The sequence below is a fragment of the Manis javanica genome, chromosome 15 (assembly GCF_040802235.1).
Source record: "Manis javanica isolate MJ-LG chromosome 15, MJ_LKY, whole genome shotgun sequence".
NCBI lineage: Eukaryota > Metazoa > Chordata > Mammalia > Pholidota > Manidae > Manis > Manis javanica.
In genome coordinates this window covers 67,544,922-67,559,950 of record NC_133170.1, presented here as the reverse complement: position 1 = coordinate 67,559,950, position 15,029 = coordinate 67,544,922, and the positions used below count along the sequence as shown (strand labels likewise).

General features: G+C 42.5%; 2 protein-coding genes, 1 long non-coding RNA gene and 1 pseudogene across 9 annotated transcripts; 1 reads left to right on the top strand and 3 right to left on the bottom strand.

The window, feature by feature from the left end:
• Positions 1-667: 667 nt before the first annotated feature.
• On the bottom strand, positions 668-2,248 carry LOC108390390 (DNA-directed RNA polymerase II subunit GRINL1A pseudogene; annotated as a pseudogene).
• On the bottom strand, positions 2,200-12,273 carry DIABLO (diablo IAP-binding mitochondrial protein). Of its 5 annotated transcripts, none has more exons than XM_017649338.3 (6): positions 12,122-12,273; positions 11,169-11,295; positions 7,934-8,065; positions 7,086-7,196; positions 6,821-6,917; positions 2,200-2,959 (listed from the first exon to the last, which is right to left on the bottom strand). In XM_017649338.3, exons 1-6 carry the CDS (start codon positions 12,169-12,171, stop codon positions 2,763-2,765), a joined length of 714 nt encoding a protein of 237 aa, XP_017504827.2. In that variant the 5' UTR covers positions 12,172-12,273; the 3' UTR covers positions 2,200-2,762. The 5 variants fall into 5 exon arrangements, with proteins under 5 accessions (XP_017504827.2, XP_036870338.1, XP_017504828.2 ...); XM_037014443.2 differs by having other exon boundaries at positions 2,200-2,953; XM_017649339.3 differs by having other exon boundaries at positions 7,086-7,130.
• Positions 2,966-6,033, top strand: LOC118971683 (uncharacterized). Of its 3 annotated transcripts, XR_001851483.3 has the most exons (5): positions 2,966-3,109; positions 5,191-5,240; positions 5,380-5,409; positions 5,508-5,552; positions 5,717-6,033. It is a non-coding gene; the product is annotated as an uncharacterized lncRNA (long non-coding RNA). The 3 variants fall into 3 exon arrangements; XR_012125918.1 differs by lacking the exon at positions 2,966-3,109 and having other exon boundaries at positions 4,766-5,405; XR_012125917.1 differs by lacking the exon at positions 2,966-3,109 and having other exon boundaries at positions 4,766-5,409.
• A 116-nt stretch (positions 12,274-12,389) lies between the features above and the next one.
• Positions 12,390-12,729, bottom strand: LOC140846616 (uncharacterized). Its single transcript, XM_073223813.1, has one exon. The coding sequence runs from the start codon at positions 12,727-12,729 to the stop codon at positions 12,595-12,597; it is 135 nt and encodes a 44-aa protein (XP_073079914.1). The 3' UTR covers positions 12,390-12,594.
• Positions 12,730-15,029: the final 2,300 nt, after the last annotated feature.

Sequence of the window (15,029 nt, the reverse complement as noted above, 5' to 3'; positions counted from 1 at the left end):
CACTTAAAATTACATAAACAATTATATATATGAAATTGAAGTTTCTGCAGCCTACATATGCCTTTTTTGGGGAAAAAAAGCTACATTGATGACAATTCAACTGTAGCTTTGAAGAAAACAAACCTGGGTTTTTTTACCAAACTAAACCTATCATCTATTAGAGCAATGAACTCAAGTGAAGCATAAGAACGGCTTCTCCCTTCACCTACATCAGTCATCTCAGATTTTTTTCTATACCTCACAGTACCCCAAGTCAATCTCATCATCTAGAAAGACTGTCCACCCTCCAGCATCAACTAAAAGTACTCCTGTTCCTACTCAAAAGAAAGATAACATTCTTCCTAAGGGGAAGACAGGAGGAAACAAACACGTAATCATTTTCTGAGTGTCTTCCTTAGCAGTTCACATCCAATACCTCAATAACCCGATGCAAACATGCACAAAAATCTCTAATACCCTTCATTACTCAGACAAGGAGGGAACTATATTTTCCTAATTCACTTTAGGTGGTGCATGGGACAACTAAATGCTTTTCACTGAAAGATGTAATAAATGCTATTTGATAGAGGTAATAAGAATAAGGAAAGCAGCACTGCTCTGCTTCCATTTGGTTTATAGGAAAAAAATGTGCTCTACTATATACTAAGTATCAGACCAACACACAACATACTGCGAAATTTTAATACGTGACTAAACACAATATTCAAATATGAAACTTTTCAAGCACAGTTATCTTCTGAAAGACAAACTGGGCTACTTTTATAGCTACCTTTTTTTATAACCTTATAAATTCTTTCCCTCAATGTCTGACACTGATCTTGATACTTGTTAGCAAGTCTGATCTAAGATAATGACATCTCAACAGGCACAGATGTAGGAGCTTATCCCAAAGCCCACTTCAGAATTCGTCGTCGGAGGACGGATCATCATCTTCATCCCTTCGTGGTATTTCCTCCAAGTCTCCCCTTCGGGAGCATAGCTCTGCATTTTAATATTCAGTCTTTCTGCTAATTTTTGTGCTGCAAGCTTGTCTTGCATCTCCTCATAATTCTGTTTCTGCTGTTTCTGAAGTGCCAAATAGTCTTCTATGGAGAGGAGCTGTGAAGGCAGACGGTGAAGCAGCATAAGCCGAGCTGCTGTGACATCATCAAGATGCTTCTTAGTCCCTGTGCTGTCTTTCTACTGAGGAAACGGAGGGCCCTCCTCTCTGCCAGTGACTGAATGAATCCTTTTGTTGTGAAGGTAATGCGTTTGTTTTAAATTTATGTGGTGGGGGCACAGGGTTTTGGGCTCGAATTTCTAGCACTCCCATGTAATGAGGTTTCTTCTGTGTCCCACTACCAAAGCCTATCTCATTCTCAGTACCAGTATTTTCTTGTGAGTGGTGCTCATCTGGGTCCGCAACTGTGATCCTTTGTGACCTATCAATAAACAGGTGGTCAGAGCTGCTAGAACTATCTTCTGCTTGACTTGAAACACAATGCTGAGGGAGACGCTCACTGGCTTCAGATGAGGAAGGCACACTGGTTCTGCTGCTGGAAGCTGGACACTTGTTCACTGTGTACTCAATGTCTGGAGCCTCTTCATCACCTTTGTGAATAGGATGTACAAGTCCCTGTTGTGAAATTGCTTTACATAACTTGATGGTATCTATGGAGGAACAGCTGGGAACTAGTGATGAAGTATCAAGTATCTGGTCAGAATTCTGGCCCTTATCCGTGTCCACATCAATAACTGCAATTGCTTTTTGCCTTAGCTTACAGTCTACACTAACAGGATGAAACAGTTCACTTTTTACTCTAGCTTCTTCACATTCTGTAATGGCAGCTTTCAGTTTGACAACAGAGCCTAAGACCTTTTTACCTTTGTCGGGCAATTTGCAAATGAATTTTTCGTTGCGCAAAAGTCTCTCCTGGCGCTTCAACATCTCCTGCAGCTCCGCCAAACTCTGCGGCCCCAAGTCCTCGGGAGTTTGGGGCTCAAAGCCGCGGGGCAGCGAGGACATTGCGCTGGGGCTGCAGCTGGCGAGGCGGTGGGAACTCGGCTTCCTCGGCAGCCCCAGCCAGATTCGCAGCCAGCGGGGACTCTGGGGCGTGGGCGGGAGCCGCCATTTTCCCAGAAGACAGTCACATTTTTTTTTAATACAAAAAATTATTATTTCAGATACAGCAGAGAAATTTGAAATAAGGAAACGAGAAGCATGTGTTGGAATATGTCCTGTTAAGAGCACCAGGTACACACACTGCATTCAGCTCAATAATGGGCTTTTGGCCAGATCAGAAACTTAAAAAAATAATTCTTACAAACAGGACAGGCTCCCCATTTCCCCCAAAATGCACATCCTTGTGAAGGGAGCAAATACTAAATCGTATCTGAAAATGTAAGATTGGAAACAGGTTTAACAGCTAATGAACTGGTGGGCATGGCAGAAGGACACCTCTCTTTGGCCAGGCTAATGAGACGCTCTGTGTGGGAGACATAAAAACTGGAGGGTGAGAGGGTGGCTGTGCTGAGCAGGGTGAGGTGTTAATAAGCGGGGTGTGGGGCTCACCAGCTGGCTGTGGGCTTCTACAGGGCCAGGAGCCTGAGACCATGGGCAAAGGGGACAAGTGCTCACGGCTCACAAAGGCTTCTGGGCTGATAGACTGGGCAGGACATGCCGCCTCCTCTGTGTAGAGAAGGCTGTGATGACTCTGGCCCAGATGGCATCTGCCCTTGCTTCCCCAGACTGAGTGGGCAGATGGGGGCAGCAGCTCAGACCCTCAATCTTCACGCAGGTAGGCCTCCTGCTCTGGCTCAGTCCTCTCGTTCCCTTCTTCCTTTGCTTTCTGACGGAGTTCTTCTGTCTGTGCTTCTGCCAACTTGGTTTCTGCTTTCTGGGAGAGCTGGCGCACCTCCTGCACCTGCGATTTCACCAGCTGGATGTGGTTCCTGGCAGTTACAGAGGCCTGATCTGCTCCTGCCGGAAGGGGACAATTAAGCTGAGTGGACACAAGGAAAGCCTGGGGTCACAAGGTTCCATGGTTGTCATCTGAGGCCCTTTGGAGACTTTACATAACCTTCCTGCCAGCCTCTTCTCTGCAGAGAACACTCTACCTCCACATTCAAGGTCTGTATTTTACATTTCATTGCCAAAACCTAAGCATTTTTCTCCAGCTAACAGCAGCTAACACAATAATTATAAAATGCAATCCCTACAATCATCTTTATGGCTATTGCAACTACACAACTCAGGAGATAGATGTTTCATGATTTTTTTAAAACAAGTAATACATTTCTTTTTGACAAATTGAGATCACTAATAAAATTGTTAAAGGTCTCTTTCCTACCCAATCTTCAGGGATAACCTTGGTTGGAAGTTTAAAGGACATCTTTCTCATCTTTTAAAATGTGACTATATATACATGAATGCATAAAAAAATATTCAGTTAATATAAATTTACATAATGGTACAAAAGATATCAAACGTAGTTTTACAATATTGTATTTTTGCTTGAAATGTTTTTGAGATCTCATTCCTTTTACCTGCTGCTAATGTAATTCATCTAGATGCACAAGCATCAGTTCATCTATAGAACATCTGGGTGGTTCTTTTCTGTTTACTGCTTGAGACCCTTCAGCAGTACAATGTTGAAAGGTAGTAGAGAACAGCAGCACCCTTCCCTTATTTCTGACCTTGATGGTAATACTTCTTACATTTCACTATTAAGGATTACTTTACCTTTATCATGTTAAGAAAACTCTATTCATAGTTGTACTTAGATTTAAATCATAAACGGATACTATATTTTACTGAAGGATCCTTGGGCATATATTGCTATCACATGGGTAGCTTTTCCCCCTCAACCTACTATAGATAGATAATTTCAAGAAGTGAATAAAGTTGATAGGTTTTATTCAATGTTGAATTATTGTATTTTGAGGATAAGTGGCTAAGTGTGACTTACATGTATATTATAAGTAATAATGACCTACAGCTTTTTTGTTTGGATGCTAGTCCAGTTTGGGATGAGACATATGCTGGCTTTATACAATTATAATATCTGGGAGGCTTGTGTGTACTCATTTTTTGTGTACTATTATACTTCATAACATAGGGATTATGTTTCTTGAAGACTTGATAAAACTCTCTTGTCAAACAGTCCGGCCTTTGTGTTCATTCTGGGGGAACAGAATGAGAACCATTTTAACTTCTTTGGTTAATGGTCTTTTATTTGGATTTTTTACTTCTTGAGCCAATATTCATATTAAGATCATAATATCTTATACAATTAAAAAAACCTTCCTATCTATAATAGCCCTTTCTCGTGTTACTTTTGCTAAGAAGTCATACTTGCCAAATCTTGTTTGTTCTTTTCAAAGGAACCAGATCTTGCCTTTTCAATTAACTCTTTCTTTTTAATATTTCTAACTTACTAGGTTAAAAGTTTATTTTTTGGGTACAGTGAATATTACCTATCATTCATGGCTCCTGTCCTTTTTATTTACAAGAGCTCCCTCATCTATAGCTCCTTGGGTCTGCTATATACTTCACTTGCCATCACAGTTCTAGGTATCTTTAAATTTCCATTTTGATTTACAGGGAAGGGGGGAGTGAGTGACGGAATTTGCTGAATCTGTCACCTGACACAAAATCAGTTTTTATGCCCATTCTAAGACTATTTTTTTTTTCTCTGCGGGATGGCAAAATTTTATTTTCAATATATAGATTTGGTTAAGCTTTTAAAAATCACTCTGTTCCAGCCCTTCATGTTCCAACCCTTTAATAGCTTTAATTTTATGGTCTTGAACTGTGAGTCTCTGAGATGTGAATGAAACTCAATTTCTCTCTGTAAATCTCAGTTTTTGCTTTATTAGGTACATATTTCATGACTGAAATCTTAATTTTTCTCTCCCTTTTTGCTCTAGTAGCTTTTGTTAATAATGGTTCAGTTTATCTTTTTATAACTTTCACCCTTCCTGTGCTATTTTGTTTTAGGTATGTCTCTGTAAACAGCTTTAGCTAGCATTATTCTTTTAAATCAATCTAAAAGTATCATTTAGTACATTTACTCTTAAGTTATCTTGATTACTTATGTCTGAACTTGTTCCTCTGTTTTATTTTGCATTTTCTAGTTAGCAGGCTAAAACTTTTCCTATTAATGAATTTATCAAATTTTCTTTGTCCCTTGACACCCCATTCTTCTTTAGGTGTAACCAATATCTAATGTTAAGCCACTATCTTTTCTTCCCAAAAGAAGGTAAGAAAGTTTAGCATGATTTCACTTCTTCCCCCAAACTGATTTATTTAAAAGTTTAACACTCAGAACTTCTGACAAGTTTTACTAAATTCTGTTCATTGTTATTATCTTTTGTTTCTTCCTAATTTATTTTCTTCAGAGTAGCTGTCCCAGAAAGCATTTGCAGTAGGTAAACTTTGAGTTTTTGTATGTCTGAAAATCTTTCACATTTTAATGATATTTGGCTGGATACAAAATTCTAGATTATTGATGTCACCTTGTTTCTAGGATTGCTGATAAGAAGATAGATGTCAGAGTATACTTCCTTCGTAGGTAAATCTATTTTTTCTTACAGTTTTTTAGGATTTTTATATATTTTACATTCTGAGTCTTTTTGAAAAATTCTGTTCAGAACCTTGAAAGAGCTAACAATCAGTTCTGGGAAAATGGGTTTTTTCAGGTAATGCTTACACTTTACTTTTCCTCTCTTCTTCTAGATATAAGCCTGCCTAGCTAGGTGGTGAAGGCTGCCTGGGATGTTCCTGCTGCAGGACTTCAGTACATCTTCCTTTCACTGTACCTGGAAACCCTGCTCTCACCTCTGGTGTAGCACTACTTTAATGCTACTTGCAGACGTCTACTGCTGCTTTATTCAGACCAATCCTGTTTTCAGAACCTGATTCCCAGGTTTTGGTCACTAAGAACTCTTTTATTTTTTTATTTAAAAAATATTTTATTTTTGGGTATCAGATTAGGGGTTCTAGCCCACCAAATCTTAAAAAGGATACAAAAGTATTTTAACATGCCAGTTTCTTAATAAGAGCTGGTCCTAGACTTTAATTTCTGTGAGCTCTCTATTTTTGGACCAATCCAGGTAAGATGTTAAACTATGGTTTTCCTCAGAATACATTTAATTAAAAAACCATTTAGCTCAAGCCCACTGGTTTGAGAGTGATGTCCAAAAACACCCTAGTGAATGAATAACTGCATTTTCTATACTGGACACCAAGACTCAAAGGATGAAGTCTTGGCAAGGAACAAAGGCTTTAGAATCTGATCTGCCTGGCTGAGTCCCAGTCTGGCTGCTTATTTACCTCACCACAGTGAATTACTTAGCCCTGCCCTCCAGTTTCTTCACCTGTAAAGTGGGAATGGTAGTAATTGCTCTTTTAAAGTGCCTATAAACTGTTTACCATAAACACTGATATAAACAAATGGTACCTATTTGTCCTTTTCTCCATCTTTACAAAAAGGTTCATATAGATTGATGATCTCAAGTCCCATCCAACTGTGTCATTCAGTGACTAGTCAAACATTCCATTTTTTTGATGACCCAGGTAATTTATAACTATTTGGAAACAATTATTTTTTTAAATTCATAGTAGTTTTATTCTAGCCTGATAACCCAGTTTCTACTGGTCTTGTCTACAGGGGACTTATATTTTCTGTTGTGCAAATAAATTATTGGTTTAACTTTTGGAAATGGGAACATGTTCTCACAAGTTAGCTCTACAATACAATGGGCCTTAGACCATTTAAATCTCATTTTACAGCTAGATGAAAACTCAAATGGCATCTTCAGATTAGAAACTTTCACCTACCAGTCTGGTATGCAGCTTCTGCTGCCATCTCTGAAAGACCAACTGCAGTCATCCAGGTGGTTTCCAGCTTCAAGTATTCTTGTTGTTTTGAGGTCATCTGTAAAATAAAGCACTTCAGACAACATGAAGAGATGGAGCACATTTAAAGGGACTTATTTAAAACAGATTTAGAGGATGGTTCCTGGTTAGACACCTTACTGCAGCAATTTATATACCTTACTGAGGTAGGAGCACCAATATTGAAATGCCTAATGACTCTACTTACCTCAACTCTGGCTCCAATGATCACCTGCCACACTTCATCTTCCTCCTGTGAATTCATTTTCCCAAGTAAACTTGTATATTGTCGGTACAAAGAAATTAAGGTATAAACAGCCTACAAATACAGAATAAATAAACCTGAGTAAGTCAGGAATATTAGGATTAGTAAGGCAACCTCAAGGAGATGAAGTCCCATTACAAACTGGCTCTTCAGTCCTCTGCCTCACTGAAATAGCACTACTCTATGAGGTAAAGCCATTATTTTGGGACATTAGTATCTCTACCTGTCAGTTTCTGTGTTTTTAAAAGCTTGTAAGCAATCCAGACAGAAGAAGAATGTGATATAGAGGGGAAACTCAGAAGGCTAAGACAAAAGCTGCTGGAAAAATAAAAGTAAAATACACATAAAAATCTTTTTGGTTATCCATCTACTAATTCATATAAGTGGTTTTCAAACTGTCCTCACAGAGAAGGCCCTGGGACTGCTGATAGTAGACTTTGGACCCCTTTATACCCCTAAATGAACCACATCAACCCAGTACCCTGTCTTACCTGCTGGGCTGCTATTTAAGATTTTCTTTTAAAAAGGTTTCCTGGGAAAAGTCCCTTGACTTTTAGACCAAGGTTCAGTCAACATTTTTTGTAAAGGGCCAGTAAATATTTTAGACCTTGTGAGTCCTACAGTCTCTATTGCAGCTATGTAACTCAGGAAAGTAGCCACAATACATAAACAAACGAGTATGGCCATGTTCCAGCAAAACTACAAAAACAAGCATCAGACTAGATTTGGTCTGAGTCATAGTTTACTAAACCCTGGTTTAGATGATCAAGATTTAACAAGAGGACACTTACCTTAGTGTATTCAGTGACTGCTTCAATCAATGCATATGTGGTCTGAGAGAGAAAGGTAGAGGTGCTATCTGTCACCAAAGACACAGCCCTCCTCATCAGGGCATCGTTACTAAGAGAATGAGGCTCTGATTTCTGAAAGACAAGCATTTGCACTCAATTTTTAACCTAAAGCTAGGGCTGAGAACTTCATCATAGAAAGCCAAGTGACAAACAATTCTCACACTGCAACACTATGCTTCTGTGTTAGCCAAAATATAGACTAAAAAGAAAATATTATTTAACACAATACAATGGAAATAATTCTACTGTATGCTTTCCATCTACTTTTATTCCCTATTCTCTGCTCCGAAAATCAAAGTATTTCTTCATATAAAAGGCTAGTAATTATAACAAGTTTTGTGAAGTTATTAACTCATTACCATAGTGCCAGATGCTTGGGATATAAAGATAAGATATATTCTCTGCCCTCAAGGATTTCAGGGAGGGGGAGGAGCTGAGGTTAACAGAAAACTTGCAGTCAAATATCATGGAAGCTGTGGCAGGAGTCTGTATGGGCTGTAATAGGTACACACATAAGGGAGCAATCACTTCTATCTTGAATAGGAATAGCTTAGAAAAGCTTTACAGAGTTGATAAAGCTGAGTCTAAGAAAGTAACTAGGTGGATGAGGGAGGGCAATTCTGAGCAGAATGAGCAGTACAGTCTTGGGGAGGGGAGGTGGTAACAGGGACTCTTCACTCTAACCTCAGCTGATTGGCCTTAAAAAAGGCCAATATAACTATCTGAAGAGTTAAAGGAACATGTCTACCTTGATTAAATATTATTGGCAACTGTAATGATGGGTCATCCCTGACTCTGCCTTTTTCTTCCTCAGCAGAGCATTTGCTGTATCAGAAGTAACAAAGAAACCAATTCTTATCATTTGTCTTGTTTTTGCTACTTAAGATTATAGACAACACAGAATCACTGCCTGTTGAAAGCAGCAGTGAAGAAATATCTTTGATATATGAACAAATGAAAAAATTTATTTACCACAGTTATACTTCAATCTACCAAATAATTATTAAGTACTCATTATGTATTTTGCACTGAGGAGCTGGAAAGGAAAGAATGGTATTATCTCTGTTCATGAGTAGCTGATTTTGACTTATTCTGATCACTTCTATTTTCATAATGCCATACATTTTGCAATGCATTTTCATTCATTCCTCACAACAGTCCAGGTCTTATCACTTTTTTTTACAGATGATGAAATAGAAGCTCAAAGTAGTTACTAATGTTCCCCAAAAGATACACACCTACACCTCAAGCCACCATCTCCAAAGTACACTTTCCTTTATAGTCTGCTGACTTAGAAGAGTGCCAAACGGATTATCACCAAGTATCAATATATGTAAGTGGTCCGAAAAAGGGAGATGGCTGTTGGCCAGGAACTAGGAAAGGCTTTAAAGAGAGGTTGGACTTGGGCCTGAAGACAGCTAGGATGTGAACAGTCAGGCACTCTGGGGAAGAGGAAACAACCAGGAAAAGAGTATTTTTTGCATGCAGGGGACCATCGGGAATTCAGCCTTGGTAAAATGGATGGCACAGGATGATGGACCCGGGCAGGGCACTGGAGTGCAGGGAAAGCTGGTGGATTTTAGTTCTGTAACACATAATGGAGAGCCATTGCAGGTTCTGAAGAACCACTGTCCTACAGGACAATGGCTACAGGCTCCTGTCATGTGGCTCGGAACAGAGCTAACTAGGGCCTAAAAAAGGTTTATCAACTGAGAAAGGACCAAACCCAAAATACTCTTTTGAAGGAAGAAAGAAGGCTGTACTAATTGTGGCTGAAAATGGCCTGGTGTTCAAGTAAGGGTTTTAGGGTCACTGATTCATCCGAGTGCAGAGATGGTGCTGAGGGTAAGGCACAAAAAGGTGTGGGATCATAAGCCTCTGAAGATGCTAAAAATACCTGTCATAAATGAAATTAATCTCTTCTGTGATAAACACATGTATTTTGCCAAAATGGGATTTGCTGTTTTATATTTAGCTGTTCCCCATAAAGCACATAAACAGTGATTTTTAAAAATAAGGTACCATTTTCATATCACCTAATTAAATCTACCTAGATGTCTACTAGACATATCTAGATGTCACTAGGCATTTCAGACTGTCATTTCTAAAACTGAACCTTGATTTTCTCCTCCCAAAACCTACTCCCCTCCACTCCAGTAAATGGCAACTCCATTCTTTCAGTTACTTAGGCTTTTTAAAAGCCTTGGAATATATTCCACAACCACTGACCACATTTGGCCCACTTCTCCCCAGTTACACTTGCTGCCTGCCTAATCCAAGCCTGGACTACAGCAACAATGTCCTATTAGTTTTCCTAGATCCACATCCACACAGCACCATTCAAAAACTTACATGAGCTCAGAAGAGTCTTGTGACTAAAATCCTCTGTGGCTATCTTTTTAGAATAAAACTGAAAGCCTTACAATGATCTAAAATGACAAAACACAATTTGAGTCTAGCTAACTCTGGCCTCTATTACTCTCTCTTCCTCATTCTACTTCAGCCACATTAACCTCCTTGCTGTTCATCACATATATCAGGCACACCCTGCTTCCAAGCCTTTCTTTCTGCCTATCTTCAAGATAAGACCATGGCTCACTCTCTCAGATCATTCTGACATCTACTTAACCACCACTTTATCAGATAGTCCTACAGGCCCACCCAATCCAAAACAACTCCCTCCCAGCCCTCCCTATTCTCTTACCCTGTTTGTTTTCTACAAACACTTTTCATCACCTGGCACTTTATATTTGTTTATTTTCTTCCCTTTTTTCCCCCAGGATGTAAGTTTTATAAGAGCACAAACTCTGTTTTGCTTTTATATTTCCAGTGTATGGCATATAAGAGTTGCTCAATAAACTTCTGTTGAATGACAGACTGTTTTGTTGATAGACTGTATGTAATATGCTCTTATTCCCTCTTCTTTTTTTAATACAACTTAACTAACTTGACATACCGTTCCTACTGAATAGGGTGATACAAATGGCAATATTAATGTATTTGCTCAGTCATAAAAATATGCTAATACAATACAAACTGTACCCCATGTGGGGGATGGGAGCACTGGGTCAAACTAAAGCTTGTCCATTGCCCACTGAGACTTCAAGAGGACACAATACACTAAGACAAAAACAAAAACAAAAACAAAAAATGGAGTGACACGGTAGTATTTTACCTGTACGATAGGAATTGCACACAGGGTTACACCAAATCCAACTGCCAAAGTTTTGTGCCATGGTCTTATCAATTCTGAGAAACAGCGCTTTTTAAAGTCAGCCACAACAGGAACACACTGTCTGTACCTAAAAACAAATCAAATTTAGCAAGGCACAGCCACCAATCTGTAACAGTCGCTTCAATTTATTTTTAGAGTTTGTAAACTCAAGATCGAGTCAAGGAGGAGCTTAAATGAAGATGTAGGGTCAGTCTTCCAGATGGCAGAGCTCAGTGGGGAGTGTGGTGGACTGGATAGCCCCTGACTCGCTCAGGGGGGCAACTGCCACCTAGCTCCGGGGCACCGCGGCCGTGAGAAAATGCGGGCCCAATGGTTTTACAGTGTAACATGTTATCAGCTGTGCAGGTTTAAAGTAGGTCTCAAATTTTTAAAAACCTCAGGCCAAAACAAACCCTTCTGCGGGCAGGAGTTAGCTCTGGACCTCTGACCGAGGTTTCAAGGAGTCTGACGGTCCCCGCTGGACCACACCTGGAGCCCCTGGGTGCGGCAAGGGCCCCTTCTGCGCTCGGGAATCCTCCTCTTTCATCTTCCGCCTGCGCAGCCCTGTACCCCAACTCATCCCAGTGACGTAGGTGGGCCAAGAGGTGCTGTGGGTCGGCCAAGCCGCCCAAGACGACAGCCCAAGGATGGGGGTACTCGGTTTCGGCGGGTGGAAAAACGGAAAAGCCGCGTGTGAGAAACAAAGGGCAGCCAAGCCGCGGGGACGAAAGGCCTCCGGCCAGGGGCAGTGGCGCGGCGTCCTCACACCTCCGAGGGGCGGGACGCCGCGGACCACTCGGCCCGGGAGAGAGCGCTCCAGCAAGGTCAGCTGCGGTCCCGGCCATAGTACTCTCTGCGTCCCCTCCCGGCCTCGCGTCCTGCCCTCCCACCCTTCTGCCCGACCGCAGTGGTACCTGAAAAGGGAAATTACGCTCCGCGACAGCCAGCTCCTCAGAGCCGCCATCCCACGGCGAGCGGACGCCAGACGCACACGCCGGAAGTGACGCCACTCCGTGAGCTGGGGGCGAGGCGTGGCCTCCTCCTAAGTTGGCCTGGCCGCATGACCACACCCCCGCCCAAGGGAGCAGTCGGGATTGGACAGAGGGAGGGGGCGGGACCTTGGCTAACGACTGTAACGGCAGCGACTGGTGTGCCCAGACCCTAACCTCCGCGCGGGCCGGTCCCAGGCCTGCGGGCGCGGAGCCGGCGGAACGAAGTCGGCTGTCGCTCGGGGCTCTGAGACTGGGGCAGGGGTCGCACCTCGAGAAGCATCCTGGCCCGGGCGCCAGGCTCTTGTTAGCGGGTGGAGCGCGTCCTTCAGGTCGCGGGAGGGGGCGGAGCAGCGGAGGCCGAAAGGGGCAGGGCGGGGCGCGGGCCGGCGGCGCTATCACTTCAGCACCAGGAAGTAGGTGGTCCAACCGGCCAGTAGCAGCGCCCCGATGAGAACCGTGTAGCTGAGCAGCACGAAGGCCAGCAGCTCCCGCAGCAGCTGCAGCACGTGGATGGTGGAAGAGGCCGGCATCGCCCTGCGCGGGAGGACCGAGGACCTGCGGGAACAGGGCACTCGGTAGGCCCTGAGCACGCAGAGGACGGTTTCCTCACATGCCCAATCTCCTCGGATGCTGAACAAGCGCTGCTAAGCCAGAGATGTTCTCGGGGGTGTGGATAGGGGGTAGACTGGGTCCTAGCCCCCAGAGTAAACACTTTCGCAAGACTAAGGAAACTCAAAAGTACTGATTTTCTCCCTAACAACCATCTGGTCGCTTTCATTTACGTTACAGAATTCTCTTAAACCAAAAGTTCCCCCTTTCTTAGGTTCTCAATCTGGATCTGGGTTCCTAGGAGAAGCCCGCTGTTCCCAGCTCCCCGTCCTGCATTAGTCTCCATCCCCGCCTTCTCCTCCCATCCACCTCCTGCATATTTAATGTTGTGAGTGCTAATGGCCTGGAGTAAAGCTTTCTTTTCCCGTCACTCCAAGCTGTGGCCCCAGCTGACTGGCGCTGCTTGTGGGGTAAGGTAGTAGAGACTCATTTGGGTATGGGGAAGGCAGCAGGCCCTCAGTGCAGCCCCTCGCCATCCTCCTGGCCCCAAGGCTTGTTAGTTCGCAGAGTCTGGGCATCTTTGCTTTGTAGTTCGGCATGCTTGCCCTTCTGGCTCAGGACTACAGGAATGCCAAAGTGTTGGGCACTAATTTTGATTTTGGGCTCACCGCCTTCCCCTTTGTGTTCTTGGCTTCTGTTCTAGCTCTGCTATCTTCCACTACAGATGGAATCAAATGGCAACCATCACAAACCTGCTCTTTTATCTCCATTGCTACCCTGCCCATAAACTTCCCTCAGTGCCAGCCACTAGCTTCCCACTTCTCCCCATTTCACTCACTCAGCAGTTTCCACAACTCCTTCACCGTGGCAGCTCCAAGGTTTTTCTCTGTTGTAGTGTCTGAAGGTAGGCTTGTGCGCAATCCAGCGATCTCAGCAAAGCTGAGGATATTCAGGCAGCAGCTGCGCTCACCAACTAGGTGTGGTCTACAGACCAATCACAATCTCCACGTGGTCCCTGAGCAATCGGGGAACTGCGCACAGGCAATTGCAAGCCAGGCGGGGCACTGGTAACCCAGCCCGCCCTCTGCTGTGTCACCACTGTAGCCCACAGGGCTCTGATGCTGCCTACAAAGCTAAGTTAGTTGGGCTAAGCAAGTGGTACACCAGGGGATATTTCATGCCCCTTCTTGCCTTACTTTTCTAAACACTGCAGGTGGAATATAGTTCAAATCCTTTTCTAACAAACTCACATTGAGAGCAATCTCATCCTACTCAGTCTCAGGCTAGAAGAACCACCATACAAATGACATTCTATTAGCGCAAAAGCTATGTCTTTAAAAAATGCAAGTGTGTACACGGATGGACAGTGACTTCAATGGGGCCTGGGGGGGACTTGATAATATGGGTGAATGTAGTAACCACAATGTTTTTCATGTAAAACCTTCGTAAGAGTGTGTATCAGTGATACCTTATTAAAAAAAACTGTAAGTGTGAGATATATGTATGTGAGAACCAGAAGCGTAGACAACAAAGAGCTTCTATTAGCTTGATTCTAATTTACAGAATTTAGCAGTTTAGAGACTCATACAGTCACCTACCCAACATGCACACTTCTGATTTCAACTCCTTGTTGACTGTGAGACAAAAAGAGCCAGTTGAGTTATCAGCAAACAATGAACAGACCCTTTCTGAGATGTAACAATGAAGGAAAAGAAAGCAAACTTTATGCTGCTTTTGATTATTTTTGCTTTTTGTGGTAGTTTGTAGTTAGACTATTTTTTGGCCTTTAAAGCAGGCAGTGTGGACACCAACTCTTCTATCGACATCATCAACCAGAAGCAAATGGCTCCCTAATTTAATCAGGGTCTGTTATTATCAAATTATTGCCCCGGCTGCAGCCTGGCTGAAAACAGAAGCACAACATGATCAAGCTGCTCAGGAAGCCAGTGAGTAGTAATTGCTCCCCAAGAGAATTGGTCATCTGAAGGGCTTCTATGTCCTGCCTATTCACAGGAAAGAAAGTACAGCTGAGATTTATACCCTCTGTCACACCAAAGTAACAGATGAAAAAGAGCCATAAAATAGGCCTGATTCCATCCCCATGAACTTTCACATCCTTCAAATGGACGTCTCAAGGGAGTTAGGTATTTTAGCCTTTGCAGCCTCTAGTCACCACCAAGTTTGGGGTATTTTATAGCAACGGAGTAACAGAAGCTAAGAAACATTATGTGGCTTGGAGTTCACATGCATTCATTCAGAAATAAGAGCATATGAGAAATTT